At 46.5% G+C, this 25,754-nt stretch overlaps 1 protein-coding gene and 1 long non-coding RNA gene across 8 annotated transcripts in view; one reads left to right on the top strand and one right to left on the bottom strand.

Moving 5' to 3' along the window:
• FRY (FRY microtubule binding protein) overlaps positions 1–25,754 on the top strand; it is a 430,430-nt gene that overhangs the window by 161,956 nt on the left and 242,720 nt on the right. For 2 of the 7 annotated variants that reach the window (XM_033103877.1, XM_033103875.1), the window contains exon 1: positions 22,427–22,824. The exons of the other annotated variants lie outside the window; for them this stretch is intronic. In XM_033103877.1, coding sequence (XP_032959768.1) covers positions 22,755–22,824 — 70 coding nt within the window. In that variant the 5' untranslated portion in view covers positions 22,427–22,754. Of the gene's footprint in view, positions 1–22,426; positions 22,825–25,754 lie in introns of those variants that run through there. 7 annotated transcript variants of the gene reach the window in all.
• On the bottom strand, positions 13,430–22,524 carry LOC117021104 (uncharacterized). The gene is made up of 3 exons (XR_004422809.1): positions 22,408–22,524; positions 18,609–18,658; positions 13,430–16,024 (listed from the first exon to the last, which is right to left on the bottom strand). It is a non-coding gene; the product is annotated as an uncharacterized LOC117021104 (long non-coding RNA).

Here is a 25,754-nt window from a genome sequence, read left to right on the forward strand (position 1 = left end):
GGGCCAACCTATGGCAGTCCTGTAACCTTTGTCGCAGGGACGGATGCACTGTCACAAAGGCTAGCTTTTCCATCTCGCCTGGGGAGCAGAGAATGCTATCTGCCCCCTCATCCCATAAACATAGTAGCCAAGCCGAGACTGGCTCTCCAGGGCGCTGTCGGTACCGCCTCCCCAGCTCCTGCAACTCAGTGGCAGTGTAAGGGCTGTAGGTTGTGAACTCAACCACAGCTGAGTTACTGGCAGCAACGCCCCCGGGCGCCCCAAAGGTTGCTCACGTTTTACCCTTTGCTTCAAGATGGGCTGGGAGTGGGGGTTGGGAGCTACATTGTCTCCACTCATGTCGTCCGCCTCTGCCTCAGTGTCTGCACTGTGGGGCTCATCCTCTAACAGACGGACCCGAGCTTCCAGCGCCTCCCACCGGTATTGCACCTGGGCTATTCCAGCAAGCGCTTCCTCCGAGTTAGGACGCAACGTGGTAAGGACCTCCTCTAACTGACGGTCCCGAGCTTCCAGCACCTCCCACCGGGGCTGCTGGTCCCGCACCTGAGCTATTTCATTAAGTGCATCCTCTGTGTTATGACCCAAGGCCGTGAGGAAAATCCAGCCCACGCGGCCGGCTGTAGCCTTCGCCTCCTCTGGCAACCACTCAATTAGAACCTGTAGGACCCTCTCCACACTGGTCAGAGAGCCATCCATGTCCTCCCACCCCTCATCGCGGCTCCAACTCCTGAGAACAATGGCTCCCGGGTACCACACACTGTGTGGGGGCCACATGTCCTCCTGCCCAGAGTCAGACACCATTCCTACCTAGATGGAATCCTGGTCGCAGTGCCAGGCATCCGATTGGGTGGTGGCCCTGGTGTCAGATGTCCACAACTCTAGGAGCCGATGGCAGCAGCGGACCACCAAAAGGAAGGTGATACCCGCTACGGCCAATAGGATGGTGTGCCATCCAGAGGCTCAAGAGGCCCACCAATTCACAGAGGGTTCACATTTCTCCCCAGCAGATGACACTTCCTGTTCCCAGCGCCGCTCCTCACAGGCTTCCCGAAACTGAGCGCCCATATTCACAAGCTGCTCCACCACCTTTCAGAGAGTTTTGGCCAACACCACACCCTGCTCACTAAACAGCTTTCACACTGCCCTTCGGAAAGCTTTAGCCAGCACCATACCCAGTTCGCTGCGCCATGTGTCATGTAGGGTCTCAGCTCCCATTCCCCACATAAGAATGCAGGACATGGTAAGGCCAAAAAGGAACAACAACGGAGCCATGGATAGGGGGTTCATACCACTAAAGTGTCTCTGGTTGCTTGGTTGGAGATACAGGAAGCAGGAGCCACACGATCCGCAATCCGCCGTCCGCTTCTCTGCCAATCAACCCACCTGCCGGCCTAGCCACGGCAGTTATATTAGTGGCTAATGGCTAACCGGTAACAGCTGATGGCCAACTAGTCACAGCTGATGGCTATCTACTACCCGAGCCAGCACCTTTCCACGTGAGGCCGAAAGCCTGGTAACTGCTCTCCTGGCTCTCCTCACACTCAGGGTCACCAGCTGGTTCATTGCTGAGGTTGCACTTGAACACATATCGTCCAGTTCTAAATGCAGCATGGTTTCCACATGTCAGTGCTTCCTCAAGCCTCATAAGTTGTCAGGATAACCTTTTCATTCAAACCCCACTTTAAAAAACTTCATAGAACAATTTGGAAGCCACTGGATAGAATAGCAAACATTTCTTAAAGTCCCAGAGCCACAGTAATATTTTATGTGGTAGTTACCTTGCCTCGAACAGCCCTGCGATTCCAACAATGAAGATAAAGATGGAACAGATAACCTTATTCTTAGCAAGTACTCTTCATTGTAAATGTGTTTCTCCCGGTGCCTTCCTGCTGGAGCAGTGAGCTGTGGGAGCTGGCTGGGAAATGTGACTGTTAAGAATTATTCAACATGGTTTACCTTTCAATATTGATCAGCTAGGATTGTAAATGTCTGACTTATCACCACCATTTCATAGCTAAGCTTTTTCATCTGGTGGCCAATCAGTGTTAATCATTTCTCTGGTTCCATTGAGAGTGATATTTTCAAAATAAATATTTTGAAAGTGCAGCTAGAATTTAAACAAACATGAACATGGAGGTACTACATACCTAGACGTCTGTTGGGTTGCAAAGCTGCCATCTTGGCTCCATACGTAGTATGGTCCTGGCACACACAGGGTTTTAGCAAGTTGGAAAGAAAGTTTATGGGAGCGGAGCAGGGAAATGTTAAACAGCTGTCACAATGAATTATGAAACAAAATTATATTTACTGAAAATGTGTTTTTCAATTCCGTGAACATTGTAAGGCTCAGTATTTGTGTGGAAGTAGGAGGGTGATGCATCCCTCTCACTCTTTTGGATTCAAGGACAGGCCTGATTTTCAAAATCTCCATAAGGTCATCTGGTGATTTTTTTTAAAACTGAATTGCTGTGATTGAAAGTAGACAGGCTCATCTTCTAGAACAGAGTCTGTGCCAAAAGAACCTTTGGAACAGCAACAGCAAAATTCATAGTCTTATGAGTTTCACTCTGTTCTTTGGCTGCTGGCTTCTTGAAAGATCTATGGGCAGCCACAGGCAGAGCCAGAATTTGACACAGCCAGAATTCGCCATCTGCCACTGCTCTTGGGAGTATAAGAAGATGACAATTTTTTTAATATTATTAATTATTCACCATTAGACATTAGGAACTCCACAGCCTCCTGCTGTTGGAACTAATGCTCTAAATTAAACAGAAATGTCTACCTCCTTTAAAAGAAACAAAACTGAAAAGAGTTGGCTTTAAGAAAACAATTAATAGTAAACTATACTTCAGATTTATTTTTTTCTATTGTGTTAGGAGATACAATGGGTGGGTAACACATTCAGGTTGAAGAAAAGCACAATATAAGCATATGGTCCTGATACCTTGACTAGAGTTCATATATGAAGACAGATATTTACGAGTGGACTTTGACCGTGAGGAGTGACTATATGTCATTCATCAGTGGTAGAATCAGATTTATCAAATGTCAGCTTTGAAAGAGGACCCTGACGGAGACCAACCCTGTGCTCTCTGCAAAGAACTACTCGCTGATGTCCCCAGAGAGAGTGTCTGACTTCTGTTAGCCGTCTCCACCTTCTTGTTATTCTCCATAGTGATGAGTACGATACCTCTGGCTTCATCCAAATCATTTATCAAAACGCCTAACAGATTAGAACAGTACCACTGTTGTTACCATGAGCTATACAGAGACGAAGGTCTAGCCACCATATGTACCCCAGGACTCTAATCACAAACATTAACAAGACTAGAGCTGCCCACTGCTAAGTTTTCTGTATCACTAGCCTTAGTCTTAAATGTTCCTCAACTTGTGCCACATTTATCACAAAAGGCCTTTCAAGTTGTCTGTCTAATGATTCTTAAAAGGGCAAGTCCATGTCAAGTGTTTCACTCCTAATATGAGGGAATGAAAGTTGTTTTCAATCTAACCAGCAAGAAGCCCATTTACAAAACAGAATGCCTGAGTTTTACAGTGCTAAGGTTCTAAAGCATTTTAACCGGACCCTCCCTGTCCACGCAGGCCCCTCCCCAAGTCCGAGGCAGCATGGGCCCAAGGCCAGGCTTCCCCAGACCAGCTCTGTGGTGCTCCGTCTCCTTACCTTGGTCACCCTTGACTTTTTCAGCCAGTTCTGTGCTCCCTGCCCTTGTCCAGCCTGGACTCCCCCACAGACACAGTCCCTGTGTTTGTCCTCAGCCATCACATTCAATATTTGGATAACAGACACCCCAGATCTTTTCGCTGCCATTCCACTAAACTGTCACTGTTTCTAATGAGGGTAGGGAGAGTTCGACCAACTTTGGAGAATTGGGGATCAAGTAAATCACCTCATAGGCACATTAATCTAGACCATCAGGGGGCTACCAACCCCAAGGCAATGTCACCCTCACATTTATGGGAGCACACAGAGCAACAGAGAAGGTGGAGTGCTTTTGGAGACAGTCACACCTGATCTTGAATTTAGCATAGACCATAGCTTGTCAAAGCTGTTGTAAGCATTTGTTAATGCCGATACTATTTGGCATTAGTTTGCCTGCCGATCTCGCACATTCTATTACACGATAGACATAGAGTAAGTTAAATTGCAACAAAACCCATTCATTCATTCAACGTTTCTTGAGCACCTATCTCATGCCTGCATTGTTCTGGGTACGTGCCATGAAGGTCTCAGCTCCCACTCCCCACACAAGAACACAGGATATGGTGAGGCCAAAAAGGAACACCCAAAGAGCCGTAGATAGGGGAGTCGGGGAGTCATACCACTATATTCTCGCTGGCGGCTGGGCAAGACACAAAGCAAATATCCACCAGTACCCCAACAAGGAGTCTTCCTGCACCCCAGTCTCGCTGGCGGCCAGGTGAGACACAGGAAATACGATCAACACGATCTGCAATCCACAGTCCGCACTTGCTAACTGCAATCCGCCATCCACTTCTCTGCCAACCAACCAACCTCCTAACGTAGCCATGGCAATTATATTAGTGGCTAATGGCTAACTGGTAACAGCTGATGGCCACCCAGCCACAGCGGATGGACATCCGATCACAGCTGATGGCCCTCTAATAACCGAGCCAGCACCTTTCCACGTGAGGCCGAGAGCCTGGAAACTGCTCTCTGGGACTCTGTCCCCACAGTACTAGAATTACAGCAGGGAATAAAACAGAAATAACCCCTGCCCTCACAGATCTTCTATTCTGGTGGGGGTGGGAGACAGACCATGAGTGAGCAAAATATATATTATTCAGAAAGTGAAATATGCTTAAATAAAATAAAGCAAGGAAAGGAGGGGAATGAAATCTTACCTTAGTATGATGATCAGGGCAGACCTCACTGACAAGCTGAGACCAGAGGAAAGAGAAGGCACAAACTAGGAGGATGTCTGGGCAGAGGGGTTCAGGCAGAGGAAAGAACACGTGCAAAGGCCCTGGGCCAGGATGGCCAGCGTGGAGCAAGTGCTTACTGTCATGCAGGGTATCACACGGGGTCTCAGCTCCCGCTCCCCACATAAGAACACAGGATATGGTGAGGCCAAAAAGGAACACCCACGGAGCCATACATAGGGGGTTCATACCACTATATTCTCGCTGGTGGCCGGGCAAGACACACGAAGTAGGATCCACACGATCCGCAATCCGCCATCCACTTTTCTGCCTGCCAACCAATCAACCAACCAACGCAGTCACGGGTAGTTATATCAGTGGCCAATTGGACAACCAGTTGTAGCCAACAGCCAACCAGTCACAGCCGACGACCATCCAATCACAGTTGATGGTCATTTATTACCCGAGCCAGCACCTTTCCACGTGAGGCAGAGAGCCTAGAAACTGCACTCCTGGCTCTGTCCCCACATTTACTTACCGCTTGTATTTCAGAAAACGTAACAGAAAATCAGACTGACTTTTCAGTAGACTTGCCCCGTTTTGTTATTGCTGTTGTTTTTGTTGTTAACTAAAAGACAAGAGGAAAGAATGTTTTTGTTCTCCTAAGTCTATGTTCTCAACTGCTGAGGAGTGAACCCCATGGTATGTGTGTGCATACGTATATACATGTTCAATTAAATTAGAAGAGCAGTCGAAACACGTGTTTGTGCTTCAGTGTGAGCATGAGAGTTAGTCATCCCGCTGATTGAACGGGCGCTCATAGCCTGTTGTTTAGCCAGTGCTTAGCAAGTCGTCCTGCAGGGACTGATTTCATCCTCCCCGAGAAGCACAGGTACGGGCCAGAGCAGTCTGAAATTTGAATAAGGACTCTGATTCCTGACAGGTGCCCCCACACTTGTGTTTAACCATGGAAGGCACACTCCCATGCGTGGCGGACAATTTAATAAGCAAAACCTGAGTGAGGGTACTTCCTGATGCCAGCCTTCCCCGATCTCCTAGTTGCCCTTTTCTGCATACACTACTTCCTGGGAAATGCTGGGAGTTTTCTTTCCAATTATTTTACAAAGCAAAAGCAAAAACTTCTTGTGTTTTCCATGAGTCCAGCTTTGAGACAACCTGTGTTGGGGGCAGTCGTGCCGGTGATGCTGAGCTGGGCCAGCTGGAGTCAGCTTGTCCAGCTGCAGGGATTCCAGCAGCCTAATGGGGCCATGGCTGTCTGCCAACACGTTGGCAACCTCGGGACACCAGACCACTGAGGTCAAAGAAGAGCCAATGATTAAAACTGTAACTGCTTCACAGTTAGACACGGAAATGCCAGCAACATAACTTCAATTGGTCCTGAGAGGCAGGCTGGCAAAAATAAGAAGAGTTCGGACTCATTCTTTGACCATCTTGTTTAAATGCTTTGATTCCTCTGTGTGTGAAAATCAAAGACATTGTAGACCTTCCCGTGCCGTGATGGTAATTAGCTCCTTCTTGGGAAAGAAGCACGTTGGGAGGTGGAGGTCTTCCCTGGGGCGAGCTGCTTCTGTCGGTGATGAGTGAGGTAAGTGTGTCCATAACATGAATTTGGTCATTGATGAGTGTTTGCACAGGCCTGTAAGATTTCCTGGATCATATCTTGCGTTTGCTTTGCTGTCTCTAAGGGTTGGACTTAAGGCCTTTAAGGAAATTTTGTGGTAATGGTAGATTTCAAAATTAATCTCTATAGAATTGACATCTCTCTGGTTGGCTATTTTAGTAAGAAGAGTATTTAGACAGTATTCCATACTGTCATGTGATTTTCAGTCTTTGTTTTGTATGAAACAATTAATTCTCCTTTCTATTCTTTCTGTAGATTTCTACAGAAACTCACTTGATGGAATGTAGCAAAGGAATATATTTCACATGTTGAATGTGTAGAGAGGGTGCTATCCTGCCCATTGCCTGTGGGCTCCCCCACAAATGTAAACGTCGCTAGCGTTTGGTAGACTTTACGATGTGCCAGGCCTGACATGGGTAATTCAGAGAGGAGGGGCGTGGCCTTGCCTGCCTTCAAGGAGCTCGCGGTTTCGTAGGGAAGCGGGCACATGAGCTAATAATTACAAGACCGTGTACCAAGTGCTGCTAGGCCCCACATGAGTGTTTTATTTGGCCTGGGAAAGTCGGTCAGCTCCTCAGAAGAATGGGTGAGGGGGAGAGTTGGGGAACAAGGAGGGAAAGCAGCGTGTGCGTGCAGTGCATTCCAGTATGTGGCAAGGCTATGTTTTGGGACTTGCAGATGTTCCCTATGGCTGAAGCACAGGCTGCACCATATTGGAGAAGTAGGAAAGGGTCTAGTATGGTGCCTGAAGGTTGAGCTCTGTCCCCAAAGTGACAGAACCACTGAACCATCTGCCAGCAGCAGATGAGACCTTAGGAGGCTGTTGGCTGTAGCCAGGTAAAGAGTTCCAAGTCCCTGAGTAAGACAGTGGTGGTGGATGAAGGTGGGAAGACAGCTACAGGAAGTGTTTAAGAGAGAATTGACAGGACTTGCTGGGCCTTTGGGTAATGGGGTGAGGAAGCAGGGGGTGCATGGCTTTCTAACTTGAGGGTTAAGTCAGCGGTGTGCCACGCAGGCGATAAAGGAGCTGGGACGGGAGTGAGGAAAGAGCTGTGTGGCTTAGCATGCTGCGTTTCAGGTGCCTGAGGTGGACACGGACAGCACATGTGAAGAGGTCCATGTGGCTTAGGACTTGGGCGGTAAGCCCTGAAGGGCAGAAATGGTGCAGGAGATACCACAGTTGGAGTTAAGGCTTTGGATGGAACATTCCCAGCGAGCTGGGATGGCAGTGAGTTGGAGGGTGAGTGGGACGAGGGAGGGTTGACAGAAAGTGTGCTTTGTTTTTATGTTTTCAGAAGAAACAGAGCTCTAATGAGGATGAGGCGACAGGATTCCCAGCTTCACTCAGCACGCGCAGCGAGGAATTCTCTGCCCCTCTGTCAGAACCGTTGTATATAATAAGGGTCAACACTTTTACATTAGTGTCAATCCTAGTTAGACACCTGCCCGGGGCTTTCGAACACCTGCCGCCATCTCTATGTAGGACAAGAGTCTCAGCGTCTTATTCGAGACTCCCGGCCTTGATGTCAACTGTCTTCAGGACAAGTAAAACGCTGCTTTGAGAAGAATGAGTGTGGACCAGCTCCAGTGAGAAGCCTCTGCCTTGCACACGGCAGCCTGGCTGTCCACCCCTGCAGGCACTGAGGGCATGCAAAGGACCCTGGACTGCAGTCCATCCAGCTCTGCCATCAGTGGGGACCATGGGTGGGTCCCTTACCTCTTAGGCCTGAGCTTTTCCTCTGTATAGTGAGGGGGCTTGGCTCATGCCTTGGAAGACCCACGTCTCCAGGTCCACTGGGAGCTGCTGCCTCTCCCTTCCTGGGGCCTCCCATCTGTGCCTCTCCTGCACTACAGCTTCTGCTGTTCCCAGGTCTGCAATCGGCCTCTAGGAAAGCCCACCCACCACTGCCACGGTCAGAGACTGTCAGGGAAATCAGAAAGCAGACACCCAGCAAACCGGCCCGTCATCTGCCAGCTTACGTTCCCTTAGCCTCTCACCTGCCTTTGTGCCCGTGTATTCTCCCTTGGCCAAAATGGCAGTTTGTTCAAACAGGTATCAGACAGCCCAAAAAATTATGGACAGATTGTGCGTGGAGAAGATGAAAGGCTTGAAGCAGCCAAAGTGGTGCTCACTCATTTTCCAGAATAGCTGTTCATTCAATAATTACTTTCTGAGTGCCTACTATGTGCTACGTTTATTGTGGTCATCTTGGATCCTAGGACACAAGGAGTAAAACAGTGAACACAATAGACATGGAATCTGCTGGTGGAATTGAAAGTCTGAAGAGGGACCAAAGCGTATTGGGGAAAAAAATATCACACAATAAATGCCTCAGTACAAGTTGTGATAAGGGCTTTAAAGAAAAGTGAAAGGAGCTAAGAGAAATTTTATCAGTCAGTCTGGATTTACACTAGGAAGTCAAGGGAAGGCTGCTCTGAGAAGTAATGCTCGGACTGATGGAGAGACAAACGGGATTTAGCCAAGGGGGAGAGAGATGAAATTTGAGTGAGGACTGATTACAGCTGCCCCCCACCAGTGTTTAACCATAGCAGGCACTCTCCCATGGGTGACAATTTAATAAGCAAAACCTGGGGTGAGGGTACTTCCTGTAGCCAGCTGGCGCCACTGCTCACCCTGAGAGGTGCAGGACTGAGGTGGCTAGAGAATTGGGGGAGGGGAGCCAGGTGAGACCAGACAGGTGGGCAGGGCCAACCAGGCAAGACCTGGAAAACCAGGAGAGTAGGAGCTCATGGAAGCAAAGAGGCAAGAAGCGGTGGGGGGGGGTTCAGCAGCATTAAATGACTTAAATCAAATTTCTTTTAGAGACTGAGACGTGCCTGCTGGCTCATTGGAGGCTATCAGTCACCTTAGCAGGAGTGTGGCCGCAGGAGACAGACAGAAGGGGACTGAAGGGGAGATGGGGGTGGGGGGGAAGCTAAGGCAGCTGTGTGGGGATGCTAATCTGTGACTGAGAGGTCAGGAAGATACAGTGGAAACTGGAAGGATGTGTGGGATAAAAGAAAACGTTGTTCTGTTTACTGTTTGCATTTCAGAGGCAAGGTATGTTTTCGTAAAGATGGGAAAGATCTCATAGAAAGAGAAAGGTTAATATACAAGAGACAGAGGGTGTGAGGTCCCAGGCCAGAGGCCTCAAGGGGGTCAGAAGAGGTGTTTCCTCCATCCTGACAGGAGAGGTGGGGAAGGTGGGTTTGGGGACTTGGGGGCAGAAAATTGGGAGCGTTCACATCTCTTGTGTCTATGGGCAAAGCCACCCCTGAGCCTGAGCGAGGAATGGGTGGAGGGAAGCGGGAAGGCTGTGGAGGGGAAAAGGCATGAAATGACGTGGGCAGAGTGGGGCACACACTTGCCCTGAGACAACCTGGGGGCAGCCTGGCTCCCTGGCCTGCCTGCAGGCTTTTGTTTTCCACTCACCACCTACCCACCATCCTGCCAGAATTCCTGCAAGTGCATGACAAGAATGTTTTGATTTTGTTTCCTGGGGTTTTCCAATGCCAAACAGCGCCACTTTATATAATTCCCTATGAGTCCCGAACATTGTGCCATAGGAGAAGTGCATTTTGCTCTGGTCGTTTTTCCTCCCTGTTTTATTCCTAATCAATTAAACCATCTTTCCCTCCATGTTCTTGCTTTTACCCTTTGAGTTGCTTGTATGCTTTGGCTCACCATTTGAAAAGCCCGTGGTTTTGTGTCTGTCTCTTCTGGCTGTTTTTTGTAACTACCTCTCACAGTCCAATCTGCCTTCCATCCCATTTTTATAGCACACATTATGAAGTTGGAATCTTCCATGAAAGCCCATTTGCAAAAATATCCAAATACTTCGCCTCATGTATATTTTGGCATGTGCACCTCCTCTCTCTCTCTCTCTCCCCCTTCCACCGCCCCCAGTTGGGAACCCTCAGGTGAAGGTCGTGCAGTAAGTAGGATGTCTGCTGGACCTTGCCTCCGTCCTCTGTGCTGGAGCACGGTCCCAGTGCTGTCACACACCTGGCCCACTGCTTCTCCTCTCGGCTCTGTGCTGTGGAGTTCCTGCTCCAGGCCCCGTGTCACGCTCTCCAGATCCCATTGCTTTGCCCCAGCACCCACAGTCTTTATCTTCCAAAGACCATCTGCAGCTGGGGAGCCCCTTGGAGGTACCAGTCATTTTGTTGGGGTTCCCTAAGGCCATACCAAGTATCTTTAGAAAGAAGGACGGCTGAGGAAAGGGACATTTGGGGAGCCTCTACCTAGGTGCATTCCTTCTGCCTTCGTTCAGCCTCACAGGGACCTGCTGCAGGGAGTGCTGGTCCCAGTCTATAGACAGGTAAACAAATCCCAGAAGCTTCCGAGACTTCTTAAGAAATATTTCATCCTGCCTAAAGCTCCAGGGGACTGGTGGCTGTCACTGTGCAGCACCGGGGCACTCTTGCAGTAGGCACCCAGTTACGGGTGTGGCTTTGCCTTCCTTCCACACTGAGCTACCTCCTGGTAATCAGGCATTTGTACTCCTGGCGTCCAGGCAGGACCCGCCTTCACCACTAGGTGGCGATGCAGCAGCACTGCAAGCAGACACGAGGCAAATGGAAAGCAGCCTACTGACAAGCCTTCTAGACAGAGGGTGTTCAAACTTTTTCTTTTTTCTTTAAATAATTTCTTGAGGTGAAATTCACATAACATAAGATTAACCAGTTAAAAGTGACAGCTCGGTGGCATCTAGTACATTTACAATGTTGTGCCACCACCAGCTCCGTGCAGTTCCAGAACAATCCCATCATTCTAGACTCAAACCCCTTAATCATTAAGCGATTGTCCCCAGTTCCCTGTATCCCTGACAACAGCCAGTTGGCTTTGTGTCTCTATGGATTTACTTAGTCTGCATATTTCTTAGACATGGAATCATACAATATATGACCTTTTGTAAGCCTGGCTTCTTTCACTTAGCATGTTTTCAAAGTTCATCCATGTAGAATGTGTCGGTGCTTCATTCCTGTTTTATGGCTGAATAATGTTCCATTGTATGGACAGACAATAGTTTGCTTATTCATTCATCCACTGATGGACACTTGGGCCATTTCTACCTTTTGGCTGTTCTGAAAGTGCTGCTTTGAACGTGGGCGTGCATGTATTTGTTTGAGTCCCTGTCTTCAATTCTTTGGGGCCCATACCAAGACTGCAATGTGGGGTCACGGTAATTCAACGTTTGGCTTGCTGAGGACCCACCGCACTTTCCCACAGCACTTGACCCATTTTGCATCCCAATAATACATAAGATTTTCAAACTTTTTTGACCATGACTCCCAATAATAAATATATTTTATATTGCAACCCAGCATTCTTTTGTGTGTGAGTGTGAGTGTGTTATATATGAGGTCTGACAATTAAATTCACAAACTTGTTGCAACAATGTTGCTAACCTTTTTAGATATCAGAGGGATTATTCGTTAAGAATTTGTACCAACTGGCCAAAGAAGTTTATTATTTAGAAGTGCAGAAAAGGCTGCGTGGAAAAGTTAGACGACCTGAACTTTCACCAACAATTCATGGCTCTTGCATCACGACAATCCACCAGCCCACACGGCACTGTCTGTGAGGGAGTTTTTAGCCAGTAAATAAATAACTGTATTGGAACATCTTCCCTACTCACCTGATCTGGCCTGTAATGATTTCTTCCTTTACCCAAAGATAAAGGAAATATTGAAAGGGAGACATTTTGATGACATTCAGGACATCAAGGGTAATATGACGACAGCTCTGATGGCCATTCCAGAAAAAGAGTTCCAAAGTTGCTTCGAAGGATGGACTAGGTGCTGGCAGTGGTGCATAGCTTCCCAAGAGGAGTACTTTGAAGGTGACCATAGTGACATTCAGCAATGAGGTGTGTAGCACTTTTTTCTAGGAGGAGTTTGCGAACTTAATTGTCAGACCTCGTATCTATCATATTTAAAAATATAAACCAGAAATTTCATGGAGTAGTACTGGTCCTTCATACCACATATTGCCCTCTGATGTGCTCCTCCTCGTTCTATTTTATTAGAAAAATATGATGGTTTTGACCTACCCAGTCCCATAACTCAAAATGAAATCTTAAAAAAAATTAGATGAGCTATTTAGATCATAGTACTATTCTAAGTGTGTATAATACCTCCTTTCCATTTTGATCGTCAAAGAATTTAGGATATCATTCATCAAGTCATGTAAGTTTGGGGGGAGCTTATTTAACTTGTAAGGGTGACATTATATATATTACATTCTCAAACATGGGCAACTTAGCTCACATACAAATGTCAGTTAGATTGAATGTGCTTGATAGCATGTGAAGATAGTTATTAGCTGGTGTATGTTTTTTGGTGAGTATTATACCTGTAGTTTCTAGGAAAAGTGCTGTGATACATGCTATTTTTATTTATTGTACGGCTCAATTCTTTAAGTATCAATTGAATATTTTGTAGAGTAGGATACTGAAGACTAGAGTGGTGATGTCAGAAAGAGCAAGTGATAGTGTTAGAAGACGGGAGAGAAATAGAATTGAAAGAACTGGAGGAAAAGATTGAGAAGCTTCTCGAGTGTGCAGCAATTATGACTGTCTTCAAGAATCACCTGGAAGTAGTGGTTTTGGGGAGCAGTAGAGACTAGTTTGGTTAGAGTTGGCGCTTGCAAGCCGGTCCGTGAGCTTAGGCGGAGAAAATGACATTTCATTTCTCATTAACCTCCAAGCAAAATTGAGCATTTTCTTCAGTTACGAATATAGGCAACACAGTATTAGCAGTACCTGTGACTTCACTGTCATTTGAAACCACAGATATTTTCATCACATTACAGTTGCTTTAGGTAGATTTAAACATTGTTTACATTCATTATTTTATTTAAAAATTTTAAGTAATAGGCTTGCGTCTGGATTGTTACTTAATGTGATACAAAGAAATGCATGCAGACAATACAACATTTGTGGTTTTTAAAATAATTTGATAACTATATTTCAAAATAACTGATTTCCTTTGTAATCCCATGTATTTTGTCTTACTCATGTAAATACATTCTGAGAAGGAGAACGTGGCTTTGCCGGATGCAAGAGGGGTTCATGGCACAAAATAGTTATGAGCCTCCTACAGCCGCGCTGTCCAATACGGAGCCACCAGCCACTTGCAGCTTTTGAGCACGTGGAATGTGGCTACTCCAAACTGAGACGTGAGGTAAAATACACGCCAGGTTTCAAATATCTAGTGCAAAGAAGAAACAAAAAGTCCCACTGATAATTTTATATTCATTACATGTTGAAATGATAATACTACTTGGGGTATACTGCGTGAAATAAATATGTTCAATTTAATTTCACCTATTTTTAGTTGTAATGACATAGCTACTAACGTTTTTTAATTGCACATGTATGTGGCTCGCATCACGTTTCTGTTGGATGTCAGTCGCCTGGCGTCAGGTCCCAGGCCCGGTCTTGACGCTATCACATCACCAACACTTAGCGTCACTGTTATTATCGTCACTCTGCCATGTCCTAGTTGTCAGGTCCCCATAAATTTCAATTTCCTTATCTGTAAGAGTAGGTGTAAACCCAAAGGAGAGGATATGGCTTTTTATCCCAGACCCAGCCTTCTTCTTATACATTTCTTACTGTCAGAAGTGCCCGCTCTTATCTTTTATCCATACGCCTAACAGAAGGCCCTCGCCCATATCCCTTTCCCTTACTCTTCTGCCACCCGTACTAATGAACACAAAATTTAAATTATATACATGAAAGCGATATACAAAAATAAGGATATGAGCATTCATAGATGAAGTCAATTTTTAAAACAATTTTAAAGGCTAAGAAGAAAGGGAAAATTCCACTGAGAAGCTGAAAAGATGGAAAATAAGTCTTGAGGTGGGGTGGAGTGGTAGGCAGACTGCAGTCGCCACCCATCCTGTATTTATCCAGAGAGGCCGAGGTGGCATTTGGATAAGACTCAAGCAAGCCACCAGCACATTCCTGGAGCCTGGAAACGGCCACTGAGAAAGCAGGACCACCTGGTGTGTCTCTGCATCCCATCTGCAAGTCCAGCAGACCACGCACACTGGCTGGGAGGTGACAGTTGCATTTTGAAGAGTACTGGGCTGAGGCGGGGCTGAGGCGGGGCTGAGGCGGGGCTCCGCCCTCTCGTTTGTCTGCGCCTCAGTGTTGGAGCCCTGAGCATCCTAACTCTACTCCCTGGGAATAAGAGCCCTTTCATCTGCAGGACCTCCTTTGGGGCCATGAAACAACTTTCTGTAGACAACAGTGTAGTGTCACGTGCACCTTATAAATGAGCAGGGAGTTGCTCCAGCACACAAGTGGGTCACTGTGGCCAGTGCCCGGTGAGGTAGGGCTGACCTTGACCTTGCGTTTCTCCATAGCTGAGCTGAGGGGTCAGAAGCACGCCCCCGACCTCTGTTTTCCTGAGCTTCTCGCAAGTGGCCTCCCCCACTCTGCCTGTCTGCAAAGATCATTATTCTCACTCTGGCTCCCCGGCCAGGCTGGGCATTTGGCATCACCCGCCCCACCAGCCGGTTAAGCTGCTCCCTGCCGTCATTCAGTTTCTAACAGCCCCACCCTCCTACACAAAGCCCTGTCTGTTTGGTGAAGTCCAGTGGTGAGTGCCCCACCCTTTCTAAAAACATGGCCTTGCAAGGCTTTCTCTGTCCTCCAAAAGTACACTTGCCCCTTCAGTTACATGTTTGACAACTGTGCTCGTGGCTGGGGAGTCTGACCTACGTGTGTCTCTGCTTCCCAGTTGTGGGGCTCAGACCACGGTTCCCTAACAGCAGAACTCAGAGGCTCTGAACCATGCTGCACCGTGAACAGATGGCCCTTTGGAAGACTTTGAAGGTCTAATCAGTGATGCTCAGTGAGGTAGACACTTCTTTTTAAAGCATTAGTTCCAGATAAAGAGATGCTCTATTTCTCTTTAATTCCTTAGTTCAACACTTCTCCGTCTCACGGGTTATATAACCTAGCTTCAGCTGTAGCTCATCCTGGTTTACAGGACTGTCCAGTTGTAGAGTTTTTGCCACTTCTCCTCAAGGAAAAGTACTCTGATATTGCGTCCCTAATTTTACAGCAGGCAGCTCGATCATTTTCATGCTGATTTCTCTCTCATTTCCAATGATTTTGGGCCCATCTCAGCTTCTCCTGGTCAGCCAGTGTGTGCTTTACACCTGATACTTCTGATACGAGCTTTATCAAAACATCCTTGAGAAGGTGAATCCATTGCCAAAAAGTTCAAATAATGTGTGCCAAAGACTTCCATAAAGTAATTTATTGCCCACGTTCTGCTTTCACCATGCCCTGATCCCTCCGAGAGCGTGGCCGGCCCCAAGGGACAGCGTGCTTCATTTAATGGAGAAGCACCTTGTGTGAGTTATGGAATCGGGGTCTGAGTAAGGAGCAGAACCAAGACTTTCCTGGTCCCCAGTCCTTCCGTTCTGGCTGACAGGTCACTGTAAACATGTGATCCCACCTAGAAGAAGAAAAAAAAGTTTTAGTATGTATAAGCTTAAGTAGCAAGCATATAAAAAAATAGTCAAAATTTCTAATTTTCCCCAATTTCGTTGACTTTAAATACTACGCACATTAAATGTAATGTGATCGAATGACTTAAAAGCTGATTGAATGACTTAAAGTCTAATACTTATTTTTGTGTATGAAATTGGAAACATAGTGGGAATATCAGCTCTAGCCCTAAGAGGTACTTTATCACTAAATTATGGAGATATCTTAACACCCAATGATTTTAATGCAACTGTGAAAATGTTCCTCTTTTGTTAGCTTATCATCCAGGGAAGAACCAATGTCTTCTTAGTTCTCCTTTGATGGCAAATAGTGTTTGGGGAAGGGTGATGGTGAATATAAATATAATTGTGTTTTTATCCTGTTAGGTGTTCTCTATCTGTGCATTTTTTGGCAAGTAATAATGTGCAAAGCAAGTGCCTTTTTTTTTTTTTTTTTGCTTCTTCAGAAAGGACTTAATATTTTATAGTCATGCATTAATTGTTGGCCACTCTTGTAGCTAGTTATACTGGACCTGTCAGTATCTCAGTGTAACTTGTCAGCCTGCTGCTGGTATTTGAAAGTAGGGTAGTCAAGTTATCGGTCCCGAGGAGTACTTTCGTGATAAAGGTCACACTTTCTCTTTACACACACGTCTTCAAATACAGTGTTAAACATTCGTGTGCCTTGCATTTACTCTGCAGAAATTGAGGTCAAACTTCATATTTGCATGTGCAAAGTGTGTGAACCACAACATCTCCCGGTTTGGGCTCTAAGTTAATAACATCCAAATAGTATATAGACCCCACCTTGACAGGTTACTGAGAAGAGAAAATTAGGTGCATTTTGAGCTGATACGAAGCTAACCAGAACCTCCCTCAGCTTTACCCTGGGCACCCAAAGTTAGAAGCACTAAAATATTAAATAATACTTTATTGTATGTGCACATATTTAGGTTTCCTTTTACCTGTGCACACTTGGGTGTTACCCTGGCAGCCAACAGAGGTGACTAGAGGTGTGACACTCTGGTGAGCAGGGCGTTCTCTCCCCTTCCTGCCCCTGACTGTGGAGTTAACGGGGCGCTTGGTGCCGGGTGTTCTGGCTCAGTGCTGGCTGTGTATCTGCTACTGAGCAGTTGTCATCTGCCGGTGCTGCATTGAATCCTCCTAACACACCTGTGTGGTAAGCACGATTGCACAGACCAGGAAACTGAGGCCATGAGACATTCAACAACTGTGCCAACAGCACAGCTCCCATGACACAGCAGGGACCCCACGCTGGTGTATAACACATTGCGCCTCTTCTAATTCATGCCCTTTGAAGATTTGCTCTTTCAGTGCCATTTGGTTGTCTGGAGCAGTGTCGGGGGAGGGGCCCAGTTTTCAATTTCACCAGTTACCAAGAGGCTGGGTGGGGACCTGAGGTCACTGATGCCCCGGGCCTTGTTCATCCTAGTGACGTCTCGTGCCACTTTTAGAGAGGGTTCTGCTGCTCTTTTTTGAAGAAAACAATTTCAGGAGACACGACTTTCCTTGTGTGTGTCTACTCTGTGCAATGACAAGCTGTGTTTCTGTTATATTCAAAAAATTTCGTTGTACTTCCATTCACTTGAAAAAATTATTTGTACTGGAGAGTCATGGAGTAAATGTTTTCAAAACTCGCAGAATCTATTTTTGTAAAGATTTGTCTATGTGGGTTGGATTTTTTTCAAGGGAATGATGACTGCATATTATGTTTATGAAATGAAAGTTGGGTGGCATCATTTCATGTTTTTTCTCTAATATTTCTTAGCACGGATAGATCAGCCCAAATCATGCATCTAAAATACATCAGAACAGAAGTTTGTGACTTGTCCCACACTTGGTCCCTTAGGATATCTCTAAAAGGCCTCTTACTCTACCACTTAAAGAAAAACAAAGCCCTTTCTCTGTCATTGTCACCATCGAGCTCAGCTGCTGTCTTTCTAACTCAATCCAGGCGATGCTTAATTACCCTTGAACAATGGACCCAAATCGTAGGAATACAGTATATTTAATGCTTATTTGGAGTTTGAAACTGCCGATCAAAAATTGATGAAGCAATTGTTTCTTACATTAAATGATTTTCCTTTGTTTCCTCAGGGTTCCAGTAAAACATTTATTTTCTGCCTAATACATTCTGTGCATGAATGTGCATGTCAGTCTGTGACAATAATTACATGTGTGTGTCCACGTGCAGCCATCCACAGGGAAAAGGGGCGGGTTCTAATCCGAACCCAATCAAATCAGTCAGATGCTTTAAAATCATTAGGTAATGGCTCTTGCTGTTGGCAAGCAGCCAGAGTATTCGCTGAGCTTTGTTTTCACTTTTTTTTTTTTGAACACCACACATTTTAGTCTCAAAAAATAATTGTCAAAAATGCTAGGAAAGGGAAAATTAAATATGGATTAAAACACAAACCGATTGCACTTCAGTTGCACATTTTTTTCCACACTCGACAGAAAGCATTAGGCGTGCACAACGAGCCTGTCCATTCACCAACTCACTCTACATATGTCTTCTGCATGAAGACTTACTGTGTCCTAGATGCTGGCAGGGAGACACCACTGAGTGAGACCCAGCTCTTCTGGAAGGAGAGACCGTAGGTTATAACTGGAAGCAAGGCCAGATGGGGGGAAATGCCAGAGATTGTCAACTTCAGTCCACACACCCCACTGCCATTCATCAGCCTGGACATAGGTAACCAGTTGGCCACTGCCTTTCTGAAACACTCTGCACCAACCGGTGGGCTATCCTGATCGTAATAGGCCTCCCTTCCTGTGGGTGGAGAATTGGACAGATGTGGTCCCACACGAGAGCGGGACAGCCCAGGTCTGTCCCTGTGCAGCCTGGAGAGTGGAGGGCAGACTGGATTTCCACCTGAATCACCCCACCCGCCTCCCAGGTGTCCTCTGCAGACCTGTACAATGAATCAAATTAACGGGGAAAAATGGCCTTCTTCTCTAGTTGCCTTGGGTTGGACATAGCCCCCCGGGAACTATTCCTCTCCCGGGCTAATACTGGGTGGTGGGTACAGCCAACCTTTGAACAACGTGGGTTTGAACTGCTCAGGCCACTTATATCGAGATTTTTAAAAATACGTATATTGGGGATTTTTTTGGAGATTTGCAGCAATTTGAAAAACTTATAGACAAACCTTATGATTTTCTTCATAACATTTTCTTTTCTCTAGCTTACTTTATTGTAAGAATGCAGTACATAATACATATAACATACAAAATATGTGTTAATTGACTGTTATCAGTAAGGTTTCTGGACAACGGTAGGCTATTAGTACTTTTAGGGGAGTCAAAACTTATATGTGGATTTTTGACTGCAGAGGGGGGTCAGCATCCCCCACCGCTGCCTTGTTCCAGGGTCAACTGTAGCCCTGGAGAGCCTCTAGGGCCTAAAGTACTCCTGTTAGTGGTAAGGAGGCCCTTAGCATCTCTTCCTGAACTTTCCCTAAGGAAGTTGGTAACCATGAGTCTCCCCTTGCTTGGGATTTTTAAAAAAAGAAGGAAAAGATTAGAATAAATGACTCAGGTTCTCACTTTCACACCTAAATTTTGCTACACCAAAATTTCACCGGCTCTATCATTTTGACATTATTTTATGCCTCTTTAAGCCTCAGTTTTCCCATCTGTAAAGTGGGGCTATTAATAGTACTTCATAGGTTTGGGATAAGGGTAAAGTATGGTAAAATATGCATTTTAAGCACAATATTAAGGTGCAGGAAATGTAGATGGTGCCATTCATTGTTATTACTTGTCTGAGGTCACTTTTTGACTTTTTTCTACTCAGATACCATTTCTTGAGGCCTCCTACTTTTCCTGTATTACTACTACGTTTCTCTGGGCCCCCAATATCTGTGCCCAATTCCTTGCTTAAAGAGTCATTGTATGTTCTAAGATTATTAAGGAAGGGTCCCACGTTTTTACAGATTTGAAAGCTGAAACAGTTTTAAGTCATCGTAATGACAACTGAAGTCACATGGCAAGCCAGGGACAAATTCAGATTTTGTTGTTGTATTTTAAGTACCTCTGTGCAGGTGCCTGTTCTCATTACATTTTTTTATATCCCCCTCCCCCCCAGAGAGAGAAGAGACAAAGAATAAATGTGTTATCCCAGCTGGCAGCAGGTGTCATTTTGTTTGATTTGCAGACCTTTCAAAGAAACAAAAGGTCTTTTCTGCTCTTTTACAATATATGCTCTCTTTAAAGGCACTCAAATGAGGGGGGTCGGGGGAAGCACACACTGGACAGGATTTCAGGTTCTAACGGACAGAAACTGCGCTCTCAGTTACTGATTTCCCTCTTCCCAAGGAAAACCAGATGCCGTTGAAAGCATTCTTTTCTAAATAGCATTTAAATTTGTATGATAGTTTCCTCTTGAAATATATATAACTGACGTATTCTCAGCAAATTAGTATGTTTGTAGTGGGATTGAAAACTTTTAAAAGCCAGTTAAGGTCTCTTCTATAAAGTCAACAGAGAGAATCTCTGTATACCTAACAATAATTGACAGCATGTTTGCTTGCTGCAGCTGTTTTTAAATGACTCCCACTTACTAACCCCATTTCACTTAAATGCTAAAGTTCTGTTCGGGAGTCCCTGAGGGTTCGTAATAAAAATCAAGATAACTAACATTCTGTTGTTTACTATACGCAAGACACTAGGCCGGGCACTCATTCATAATGTCAGTTAACCTTCCTCACAGCCAAATGAGGTGGGTATCAGCTTTGCCCCCATTTTACAGATGAGGAAACAGTCTTAAAGAGGTTCGTAGCTTGCCCTGGGCCCAGAGCTAGTGCAGCTCGTGCCAGGTGGGACCCTGGGGCCTGTCTTGGGCGGCTTTGTGCTCATCAGTTCCCAGGTGCCAGCAGCGCCCAGGTCACCCACTACCATCGACAGTGGGGGGCGGGGGGCAGAAAGGTAGGCATGGGCATTAGTTGTTGTTTTCAGATGTAATAATTGTTTCAAGGTAAAACCTTTGGGTCCGATTTCACCTGAAATCCACACTTTCGAATTATAGGTACTAAAGCAAAATTAGCTCATAAACTCTTGTCTGCATGGAAACGAAAAAGAACCCCATCTGGTGAGAGATGTCAAGAGAATAAAGTGCTGCGAGTGGACTTGGAAACCCTGGGGTGCCGGGTGGGGGGCACGCCTGCCTGCCTGTCATGTGCATGTGAGGACTCGGGAAAGCTCGTTACGCTGATAGTGTCTTAGGGTATTTCAGGACAGTCTGGAAAGTTCTCTCTAGTGTCAGATTTTTTAAATTCTTAGTCTTAAAAGTATATTCTTTCCCCCCTCCATTTCTCAAGTGAACTGTTAGTCTAAGAAGTCCTATTTGTGTATTGATTTGAGGGGGAAGCGTTGACCAACAATTTTTATGTTAAATAGTTATGAATATGGTTTGTTATTGCCTTTGGAAAACATTCATCATAAATGAGGGTAAACGATTCTGTGGTTTAAGAGATGGTTGGCCAGATCCCCCTACGCAAACATAGCCTGTCATAATTAAAATACTCTTATTTAATTCCGTCGTCAAGCTAAATGATAATGAGAAACAAAGGTAACCGAAATCAGGACACCCGATATCAAGATTTCATGAAGTAAAAAGCCATTGTGCAGCAAGGAACCTAATGCTTTTGCTTTTTATCCTTTCAGTACAAATGAAATAAGCTTTATTGGGCTCGGTGCTTCTTAGAAATGAAAGGTTTGGGAACCAGATCCACTGTGAAGCCTGACGTTGGGTAAATGAGCCGACAGAGCAGTTGGTACCGGCCCACTTGGCAGCCCACGTCAGGGCTGGTGTGCCCCTCAAAATGACAGCATTTCTGGGAGGGCGCCACACAGAGTGTGCATTCCCCTGCCCGTGAAAGAAGGGGGAGAGAAAGCCCAAGCCAGTGTCCTGTTGTCAGCTTTCCTACTGCGAGAGGCTGGCGGATGGGATTTTTTTAAAAAAAAAAAAAACGTCAGTGCAGCCAGATCTGGGGTGCAGCTTGGCTCCCTGCAGCACCCTGCAGCTGTGTGTGTCAGGGCAGACACAAGGGAAAGCGCTCCCTGGGGGCATCTGTGCACCCAGGAGCCGCACCAGCCGCGAAGTTCCGCCTGCAGCCCAGTCGGGGCCCAGGGACTTGAGGCTCAGGTTGAGGCTGCGGGCAGGGGCCGGGCGGGCGGGGCTGCGCTCCCAGCCCATCTCTCCCCTGCGGCGGCCTGGGCGGGGCCGGGGCGGCCCGCGGCTGTGTGCTGTGTCGGGTTGGCCGGCCACCGACCCTCCCTCCCAGGAGAAAGGGTCACGGTGCAGGTGGGGACCTCCTGGGGACCGTACCTGGCTGGAGCAGAGCCTGTGGGCGGCGGCAGCAGGCGTTTCTGGTTATGGCAGCTTAGAAATGAAAGCAGCAGCCGCCGCCTCTGTGGGCTGCAAGGAGATCAGCGCCCAGCAAATAAGAAGCCAGTCCTGGACCCGGAGGAGGAGGAGCACCGAGCATCTCTGTCCTGCTCCTCCGTGTCCCTCAAATGAGGACTCCGGCCAGCACAGAGGCAGCTCCACAGAGCCTTCCTGGGCGCTCTCACCCCTGCTGACATCACTAAGCTGTGACAGGCACATCTCCGGGCGGTACCTGCGCCTTCTGCGGCTCCCGGTCCAGCCCCCGAGCCCCTTTGTATGCGGACGACATGGCCAGCCAGCAGGACTCCGGCTTCTTTGAGATCAGCATCAAATATTTACTGAAATCCTGGAGTAATAGTGAGTAATAGAAAATAGCCTTGTGTGTGTGTGTTTGTTTGCTGGGTGTTGCGTAAGGTTCGGGAAATAAAATCTCAACTGGACGCCTATGCGTGTGAGCCAAGGAAGTTTTTTTTTTGCCTCCATCTGCCATGAAAATCAAAATGTCAGTGACTGAACTAGCTTTCCCTAAGTGCAGAGGCTGCAGTGGAATTGCAGTAGGTTTTGTTCGATTAAATTTTCAAGTGCCATGGCCCTTCCTAGTGTGGTGGAGTGCGGGATGGGGCACTGGGGCTGCATTTCCTGCCTCGGTATTTCTTTGATTTGTCCAGGCTTTATCTAAATACTCTGTGAAGTGTGGTTTAATCAGAGGGGTGTGGCAGGGTTTCAGAGTACCTCCTAATTGTTTTAGTAGGGTATTGTCTATAAAAGAAAAGTGTTCAATGGCCCAGAACCTAAGATTCATCTCTTTTGTACACAGGGGCATTTGCACATTTATTTGATCTGTCCGTCGTCTGTGTGGATGGTGTTCAGAACATTATTTATTTGAATTTTTTTTAATCCAGATGTTTGTTGTAGCCCAAATAATGTGCTTTTCGGAAATGTAAACAAGCTAGGTTCTGACCCTAATCAGTTATTAGGATATCAGAATATTCTGGCTCCTGAAGTTCCGTCTCTGACCTACTTAAAGATTTGAGCAATAATATATTTCAAAAAGACAACCTCTAAGGCTTCGTGGATCTGGAATCACATTAAAATGAGGCCTCATGGGATCAGTGATGCCTTGTGTTTTCAGAACAGTTTAAAAACAAAGTCTTCTCTATTTCAACAACAGCCTTTGTACTTGCTCCGGCTAAAAGACCGGCAGGTATTACAGCTCCTTCTTTGTTGGAAATTTTTTAAAAATTTCCCAAGGAAAAAAATGTGATGTTATATCAGGTGCATACCAATTAACCTACCTGGGCACAGAGCTGCGATTAATTATCGCCTCCACAAACAACCTGTGGCCAAGATTGTGCTCCTGTAAACAAAACCTGTGCAGGAGAACCTGGGCCAGAATTGCGTTGAGAAAACAACCACAGCACCTTTAGGCTTCAGGTATGCAGGGATATGCATCTCTCAGTGCAAGCCACAGAAACCATTTTCCCCAGGTCGCTGTGCACCACTCAATGCACCGTGGGGCTCGGGGAACTGTTTTCTACAAGTGGGAAGCAGTACTCGTCCAGACAGCATCCCTTTATGTGTCGTGCCACAACTCATTCATCTGGGACTCACCGAGGGTACCAGGGTACAGTCCTTCACACTCCAGGATGCCTCTTCCTTTGTCTCCACCTTCTGATTAACGAAATGAATTTGACATACAGGGCTCTTGATGGAACAGTTTTCCAGTAACTGGAAAGGCTTCCTGGGAGTCTGACATCAGCATGTGGTTTTCAGTCATCATTTTGAGGACTCCAAGGCCAGATTTCTTTTCTTCCATCTGTTTCTGTCATTGTCTCATTAGCTAGGAAATTATGCTGTGATAATATCGAGGCCAGTAAGATGTCTTTTAAAATCGTTCTCCGCTTGTCTATTTTCAAATTAGTCTACACAAGGTATATATTCTCTCCAGCCTTCCTCACCTCTCCCCAGACCCCCACACTCATGTCAGGAAATGGCTCAGAAGGATTGTTCATTTCTACTCGGAGAGTATCTGGGGCACAATTTTGAATCCTTTCAACGCATTTAGCTAATATTTATTGAACACCTACTATGTGCCAGACTTTGGGCCTACAAAGGTGAATAGGCCATGGTACTGGCCTTCGAGCTTCATTTCTTTACTGCAGAAGAGTGAACTTGGTGGTTCTCTGGCTTTCCTTTGGGGGTCAGAATGTTTTTCAGTACTGTCTTGAAAGAGGAAGAGGAAATATACTTTATGCTTAGCCTTCCTGAAGCTTATTGCAACATTAACCTGCTTATAGTCTAGCATAGCTCTCAGTTTTACATATTTTAGTAGCAAAGAGAAAAAAAATTGTGTGGAAGACAAAGTCGAAAACAGAAGCCGTAGTGCTTTGAGCTACTCAGGGTAATGGGGCTGGGAGGGTGCTGGCCGGGGAGGTCGCCGGTCGGCCCCGCCTCAGGCTGGAGAGACAAGGATGCCGCCACCTAGCTGAATGGAGCACCAGGCCCCTCCAGTTGCAGAGTAACGCTTATTTATAAAAGTGCAACAGTTAAAAAGCAATAAAATAAATTCTGTAACTATGGCTGGCTGCTCTGCCAGGTGCTAGTAGGAGGAAGGATGATTCCATGAGCATTTCCAGGTTTACGTTTCCATTTGTTTGTTTTTAAATGGCACATTACGAGGAAAATGTAATTTTATGTATATTTGTCTCCTCTGAAGAATTAGCAGGCCAATTAAATCAGTCATTGCCTGGTGAGATGTGTTAGCCTTGCTTCCCTGTTCATTCTGACCCTGTCTCCTTCCCCGGCCGGCCAGCCCCTGTCAGGCGGCCTTTCCTGCAATGGAGTTGGGAATTCAAATGGCCTGCAGGTCTGCGAATGGAATGTCCTCTGGCGCCCTGGCCGCAGAGGCTTTCCTCATCCTGTGGCTCCTCCCCCAGTCGGGTCCAGGCCTTCAGTGCTGCCCCCAGCTGCTGCCCGGGTGTCCCCCGTGACCTGGAACGCTCCACTGGTCACCTAATGCTCCACCTGCCACGGAGCAGCCTGGAGAGGCTTCTGCCAAAGACGCCGCCGCAGCTCCTCCCACGCCCAAGTGTCCGTGACCCCAACTCGGGCTCTGCCGTGTTTTCCTTCTGCTCCCACCACGTTTAACTTGTGCACCCCTCTGCGGCTCACTTCCTTGCTCCCGGGTCCCTGCCCCCACATGTCAGCCCCAACCTGGCACACTCTCACCCAGAGCACATGTCACAGGACCCAAATGGCTGTGTTCAGACCTGCAGCACCTGCACCTG

Source organism: Rhinolophus ferrumequinum, chromosome 4, assembly GCF_004115265.2.
Source record: "Rhinolophus ferrumequinum isolate MPI-CBG mRhiFer1 chromosome 4, mRhiFer1_v1.p, whole genome shotgun sequence".
In the NCBI taxonomy this organism is placed as follows: Eukaryota; Metazoa; Chordata; class Mammalia; order Chiroptera; family Rhinolophidae; genus Rhinolophus; species Rhinolophus ferrumequinum.